The 7,709-nt window shown below is 45.2% G+C and overlaps 1 protein-coding gene across 1 annotated transcript in view; it reads left to right on the top strand.

The window, feature by feature from the left end:
* The window catches only part of Adgre1 (adhesion G protein-coupled receptor E1), an 81,947-nt gene that overhangs the window by 52,395 nt on the left and 21,843 nt on the right, over window positions 1-7,709 (top strand). The window contains exons 14-15 of the mRNA XM_017799094.2: window positions 4,936-5,135; window positions 5,782-5,952. Of these exons, the coding sequence (XP_017654583.2) occupies window positions 4,936-5,135; window positions 5,782-5,952 (371 nt within the window). The remainder of the gene's footprint in view (window positions 1-4,935; window positions 5,136-5,781; window positions 5,953-7,709) is intronic.

The following is a 7,709-nucleotide window of genomic DNA, read 5'->3' as shown; positions in this document are numbered from 1 at the left end:
ATCTATCTATCTATCTATCTATCTATCTGTCTATCTATCTATGTATCAATCATCTATCTATTTATCTTTATTTTCATTTTATTTGTATGAGTGTTTTGCCAGAAGAAGGCGTCATATCCCCTGGAACTGGAGTTACAGGTGGTCGTTAGCTGCCATGTGGGTTCTGGGAACGGAACCCAGGTCCTCTGCAAGAGCAGCCAGTGCTCTTAACTGATGAGCTACCTCTTTACCCCTCCCCTTGCTAAATTTTGAAATTTGATTTGTTGAACTTTTCACTTACAAAATCTCAGCTTGATAAGGTCAGTACTTCTTGCCATCGAACGTGCCTTTCTTGTCCCATGCTGCCTTCTTATTTTATTCAGCTGGTTGTGTTCTCTTTGGATTCACTGAATTTATTCATATCCTTTCTGATTTTGTTGAATTTTTACTTTTTATTGTTTGAGAATTTCATATTGCATGTAATGTGCTTTGAGCAAGTCTACCTCTCCATTCCCTCCCTTCCAATTCTCCCTATGCCCACAGCACTTTTCTCTCCCAATTTCGTGTGCTCTTTTTTTGGTGTTTTTGAGCCAGGATCTCCTGTAGCCCCAGCTGGCTTAGAACTCGCTGTGTAGACCAGGCTGGCCTCGATCTCATAGAGATTCACCTGCCTCTGCCTCCCTAAAGGTGTGTGCCACCACTGCCAGCTTCACCTGTTCTTTTAACCCACAGAGTCCACTAAGTGCTACCAGCATGGGCATGGGTGTAGTCTACTGAAGTACAAGCAGCCTCCCAGAAAACACGTCTTTGGGGAAAGCTAACTCTCCCTCCTCCAGCAGCCATCAATTACCAATAGTTCCTCAGCTAGAGGTGGAACTTTGTGCTCACCTCTCCTGTCCCTGCTGGGATTTTGTCTGGCTTGAGCTTGCACAGGTCTTGTGCATGCTGTCACAACCACTGTGAGTTTATGTGTGCACCTGTCCTGTTTCGTCCAGACAACATGGGTTTGCTGTGGTCATCCACCACTCTGGCTCTTACAATCTTTCTGCTCCCTCGTCTGCAATGGTCCCTGTGCCCTGGGAGGAGGAGGGGGTGATATACGTGTCCTATTTAGGGCTGAGCCCTCTGAAGTCCCTTATTCTCTGCATGTTGATCAGTTGTGGGTCTCTGTGTTAATCATCTGCTGCAAAAAAGAAACTTCTCTGATGATGTTTGAGAGATATGCTGATCTGTGGGTGTAAGCCATTAGGAGTCAGTTTAGTATTATGCCTTTTACTAGGATATTTGTTACTTTTCTGATGCTGTGATAAAAGCAATTGGGAGATGAAAGTGTCCATTTTGGCTTATGGTTCCAGAGGGATGAGTCCGTCATGGTAGGGAGGCATGGTGGTGGGCGGCAGGAGCAGGAAGCTGAGCAATCACATCTCAGCAGGAAGTGGGGCATGGTTATGAACCCTCAAAGCCCACCTCCGTGACACACTTCCTTCAGCAAGGCTTCGCCTCCTCAAAATTCCATAACCTTCTCAAACAGCATCAACGGGGACCAAGTGTTCAAATACGTGGGACTGTGGGGACATTTCTCATTCAAACCACCATAGACTGTAACTTGGAACTGTAAGTCAGATAAACTCTTCCTCTGTAAGTTGCCTTTGGTCAGGATATTTTATCAAAGCAACAGAAATTACACCAGAACATATATTATTCAATTAACTTTACCTGTTTTTTAGTTTTCAAAATATAGCTTCTAGAAAATTCAAAATTATGTGTGTGGGAAGACTCTTTCTATTAGGTAGTGCTAATTTGTTTCAGGGTTAGCAACTTTTAATTTATCTTTATGTATATGAGTGTTCTGCCTGCATGTATGTAAGTGCACCACCTGCATGCATTGTCTGTGGAGGGCAGAAGAGGGTATCGGATTTCCTGGAACTAGAGCTGTGGATGGTTATTAGGTGCCATGTGGGTGATGGGAACTGAACTCAGGTCCTCTGCAAGAGCAGCGAGTGCTCTTAACTGCTGAGCCGGCTCTCCAGCCCCTCAGCCTGTCATTTAAAAAGATCTTTAATTTATATGTATTTTCGTATGCGTCTGTATGCCACATGTGTGAAACTCCCTTGGAGGCCAGAAGAGGGCGTTGGATCCCCTGGAACTAGATTTATAAACAGTTGTTAGCCACCATGTGGGTGCTGGGAACTGAACCCACCCAGGTCCTTGTAACAGCAGCCAGTGCTCTTAGCTGCTGAGTGTCTCTCTAGCCCTTTAACTGTCATTATACTGCAGAAGTATTCACAGGTTGCACAGACATGAGTGGCATGGGTGTGTTACAACAGAATCATCCAGATCACTCCATCCCAGGTAGTCCACAGGCTGCAGATTGTTACTCACGTGCTCAACAGCATGATTGACACTTCAGGTCAAAAGCAGAGTGAAATGTAGATGAGATAATCAAACTAGATGCCAAGTAATAAGTAGAGAGAGCAGAAAGGAATGTCTTAGCAGAAAAAGAACGGCTCTGTTTTAATAAAAGAGCTTGGTACGGGGCTGGAGGGACAGCTCAGCGGTTAAGAGCATTGCCTGCTCTGGCAGAAGACCTGGGTTTGGTTCCCAGCACCCACATGGAAGCCAACAATATCTGTAACTGCAGTTCCAGGGGATCTGAGGCCCTCTTCTGACCTCCACGGGCATTGCATGACACGGGTGCACTTACATACATGCCGTGTTTGCCTGGGTTCTTCCCCCTGTACATTCATGGTACACAGGACTGTGCTACCTCACAAACACACACATTAAAAAAGTGTGTTACCGAAGGGTGGTTTAGTGACGTTAGCCTGGCTGTCCTGACCAAGGTGGGAAGACCCAGCCTGAAAGAAGGTGGCTCCACTCCTAGTGGGTGGCCCTGGACAGACTGAGCACTCAGCGTGCGTTCACTTCTGTCTGCTTCTGACTGCCGATGTGATGTCATTAGCTGTTGAAGTTTGGCCTATGACCCAGGATTGTGAGCTGAAATAAACCCTTTCCTCCTGAAACTGGGGTCGGGCGTGGTGGTGCACGCCTTTAATCCCAGCACTCGGGAGGCAAGGGAGATGGATTTTTGTGAGATCAAGGCCAGCCTGATCTACATAGTGAGTTCCAGGCTAGCTGGGGTTACAGGAAAACTCTGTCCCCAAGAAAGGGCTGGAGAGCTGGCTTAGCAGTTAAGAGCACTGGCTGTTCTTGCGGAGGACCCAGGTTCAGTTGCCAGATGTGGTGGCTCACAACTATCTGTAACTCCAGCTCTAGGGGATCTGACACCCTGTTCTGGCCTCAGCTGGCTGCACTGTATGACACCAGTGCACTTATATACATGTGGGCAAAACACTCATGCACATAAACTATAAATAAAGTAAATAACCACCGCAAATAAACTAGGATGGGGCTGCGCTCAACATGGTATATCCTTTCATGAAAATGCCCATAGGTAGCACAGTCCTATGTACCATGAATGTACGGAGGGAAGAATATTAAAGACAAAAGCAGCTTCTCCAGTTCAGCATGTCTAGACTCTGGGTGCTCCCAGACTCGGGATGCCATGTGGAAGATGCTGCTGTACTTCTGGAGTGCCCCCTCTGGCCAGCCTGGCCCTTTGGATGAGAGCTGCCCCCAGGCCAGTGCCTGCAGCTCAGCCTCCAGCAGCAGCTGCACCATCTGCAGTTGGCCCACCTGCTGCTGTACCCTGGCAACCAGGCCTGATGGCCCATATGGCAAGCACTGCAGCTGGTGTGTCTGTGGGCTCTGCTGTGGGGCACACATGGGCATGCCATCCCTGGAGGCTTGTGGTGATGCTCAGCCCACAAACCCTGACATCACTTACCAGGGGCCTCAGGGAACCCAGTTGATGGAGCAGCAGTCTGGCGGCCCTTGCCTTTTTGAGGTTAGATAGTTTCTGGAGTGTGCCCAGAAGCAGAGTGCCATCAGCTCTGCGAGGCTTTCAACGAGGTCCTGAAGCAGGACAGACTTGTAAATGCAGGGCTTCTCTAATCCAGGAGTTCTAACTGAGGAATTGGAAAATCAGCTCTGATGACCAACTTTACTTTAGTACAAAAAAGTAACTCACAGTGGTAGTGTGGACCCCAAGTAAACCTGGTTATCAGTAGCTACACTGTCGAATGGCCATGTGCTCACTGCACAGAAGTTCACTGTGATGTGTGGAGTTTGGGGCTGGGCGAATGTTTGGCCTTCTTAAACCAGTTTGCTGAGTTTTATTTGCGACTTAATTAAAACAAAGTGATTTTTATTCTGAAAATGTTTCTAATTATATGTATGTGGGGGTGTCTGAGTTTGGGTGTGGGAACATGGGTGTAGTGGGCGGTGGAGGCCAGAAGAGGATGTCAGAACCCCTGGAGATGGATTGCAGGTGGTTGTGAGTCACCTGATGTGGTTGCTGGGAACCAAACTCGGGTCCTCTAGAAGAGTAGTATGCACTCTTAACTGCTGAACCATCTCTGCAGCCCTGTTCTTCAAGATTTTGAAAACCACTGTGGTTTTACTGAGTGTCACATTAGTGACAGTGGGAGAGAGCCCTCACCCTGAGCTCTTTCCCAGGGTGAGGGCTTTTCACTTTTATCAGGTCTCCTTTGGGTTTTTTGAAACAGGGTCTTCCTAGAGCCCCAGCTAGCCTGGAACTTCCTATGTAGACTAGGCTGGCCTCCATTTCATGGAGATCCTCCTGCTTCTGCTCCTGCTGGGACTAAAGTCGTGCACCACCACACCTGGCTCTCATGTCCCCTTGACTCCCTGTCTTTTTATCCATCCTCAACTGAGCTAGAAGTTCTCTGATATTTTAATACTCAGAGTAAACCAGTGAGACTTGTGGAATATTAGCCCATGTTGTATGTGTATGTGTGTGCACATGTGTCATGTCACCTGTATTATCTGTGGTGTAAAGAATTCTTACTTTTCTTTCATTTGTGGGGCATGCAGGGACCATTGGAGTGGCTTTTGTCTCTTTTGCACACATGGAATTGGTTTTGGATGAACGCTTTTTTGAAGACAATGAGACCTCCTGGACCAAGTCCAAGAGGAAGCTGAAGATGAATTCCCGTGTTGTTGGGGGCATCATGACAGGGGAGAAGAAAGAGGACTTCTCTAGTCCAGTTATCTACACCCTGGAACACATCCAGGTTTGTGAGATCCTTTCTGAGGCTCCTGTCGCTCTACTGAGGAAGTGCTGTTGCCCCAGTTGCTGAATCACTTATCTGAAAAACTATCAGCCTTTTTCCTTTGAAAGGACCATAGATTCAAGAGCACGGAATCAACCCCAGGTTTCCTTTATTAAGAGACATCCTGACTGTATTTATTGAACTTCTTCAGTGGTAGCATTTTGTGACTCTGTGGTGCAATATTTCAATCAAGGTGATAGTGCAGTCAAGATATATGTCCATTGCCATGATAACATGTCCTCAGTAGCTTTTTATGTGTGTATACATGTGTTCACATTCTTATGTGTTCATGTGCAGAAGTGTGGGCAGGTATGCACATATGCGTTTTTTTTTTCCTTTTTACATGCGTGCTGGGGATTTGAACTCAGTTCCTCATGCTTGTGCAGCAAACATTCTTGTCTACTGAGCCATCTCCCCAGTCCTGAGAGTGGTTTTATTGTAGTAATAGGATGTGGTCTGCCACACTGGAGTAGGCATATTATACATGGAGATACCATCATTTTCCCCATCCCCTGCATTGTCAGGCCCCGGGTTGCTCTTGAGTTGGTCACATTCAGTCCATTAGAGTATAACTCTCAGGTGACTGGGACCTTTGATTTTTTTTCAGCCAATGCAGAAGTCTGAGAGGCCCATCTGTGTTTCCTGGAACACCAGTGTGGGGGATGGGAGATGGACCACTTTGGGCTGCAAGATCCTAGAAGCTTCCGAGATGCACACAGTCTGCAGCTGTAACCGACTGGCGAACTTGGCCATCATCATGGCTTCTGGGGAGCTCACAGTCAGTGCTTTTCTCTGTCCAATGAGAATATATTGACTAATCATCTTTTATATGTTTCTCTGACATCTTGGGTATTGCAGGAGACAGCTCTGGGGACAGTGGGACGTGTTAGGCTTCTGAACTAGAATTCTTGATGTGGTCAGGCAGTTATGACACTGAAATACAAATCAGATGTAGTGATCTTGTATTAATAAGTGTTCTGTAAAGGAACAGGGTGAATATGGATTAAAAGGAGATATTTTAGGTTGGCCTACACGATATGGGCTGGGTTGTCCAATAATGGGCAGCCTGCAGAGGCTGAGGCTCCAGTAGCTTCACAGTCCATGAGTTCTCAGCAGTCCCAGCCTGGCATACAGTCCATGAGGATGGTTAAGAAAATGCCTCACATATGTGCCCAGAAGCTTATGTCTCAGTTGATTCCAGGTCCAATCAGTTGACAGCCAAGATACAACACAGACCTTTGTCAGGTGCACCCAACATCATAATCACAGGTCTCACAATTACTGTGTGCTGGGGCTTTTTGCTTTAAGCGAATTGCTTATTGACCAATATCACGAGATTGACAACCAATGCTCAGTAATCTATCTCATTATGGAGTTAATAATTGATGGGGGTGGGACCTGAAGTTTGGGGAATCCTGGCTCTAAAGCCTCTTTCTACTAAACTACAGAAACCAAGTAGTAGGTTGCGCTGTAGGGATTTGTAGGGCTCAGTGAGAGCTGGCAATTCATTGGCCTCCCTTAGTGCTCATTCCCACCCCCAGTGTATGAACCACCGTCAGTATTAATGGGGAGGTCATCCACAAACTACAACCCCCAGAATCTCTTGCCAGTGAGGCCCTGGTTATGGTGTATATTCTCCACTGAAATGTATCCACCAAGAGCTGGACAATGAAGTGAGCACTGATGACTGGGTTGACTCAGAAGAAAGGCATCTTCATTTGTGTAGGAAGTATCCTTTCTTAAGTCATTATAAATGAGGCACAAAGGGCTGGAGAGATGGCTCAGCTGTTAAGACCACTGGCTCCTCTTGCAGAGGACCTGGGTTCAATTCCCAGTATCCACATGGTGGCCAACAGCCATTTGTAACTCCTGTTCCAGAGGGATCTGATGCTCTCTTCTTTTTTAAAAATTATTTATTTAATAACCACATAATTAGAAGAAGCATTTCATCACAACAGCATTGACATATTCAATAACAATTTCCAGAGCTCAGATGCATCTCTTTCAAAATTGGCTGTAAATTTTTAGGTTTACAATTGAATTAATACAGTTATACAATATTGCAATCAGTATAAACCCTGTAAGACATAAAATTAAATGAGGTTTTAAGCTTTAAAAAGATCTCAGTTTCATTATTAAAATACACAGTTTCACACAGAAAAATTCATTTTTAATGCGATTGACACTAAGATTTTTGCACATGCGTTTCTAATCTCTATATATATCTTATTATTACTATTCACAGTTGGTTACTTTCTGAGCCTCTTGGCATCTGAGCATGGATATAAAGTCATCAGGTAGATTTCAATGGTAATGTTTTTTACATCTACTAATTACTAAGGAAATTTAATAACTACATGATTAGAAGAAACATTTCACTACAGTTTTAACATATTCAGTAACACACTCCACAGCAAGAGTACCTCTCTTTCACAAGTGGGTACAAGTTTTTAGGTTCACAGTTGAATTAATACAGTTATACAATATTGAATTCAGTATTAACACTGTAAGAGATAAAACCAAATGAGTTTTTAT

The sequence above is a fragment of the Nannospalax galili genome, unplaced genomic scaffold (genome assembly GCF_000622305.1).
Source record: "Nannospalax galili isolate Female #2095 unplaced genomic scaffold, S.galili_v1.0 scaffold77, whole genome shotgun sequence".
In the NCBI taxonomy this organism is placed as follows: Eukaryota; Metazoa; Chordata; class Mammalia; order Rodentia; family Spalacidae; genus Nannospalax; species Nannospalax galili.
Note: the sequence above shows the minus strand (reverse complement) of the source record. Positions and strands in the feature narration are given on the sequence as shown.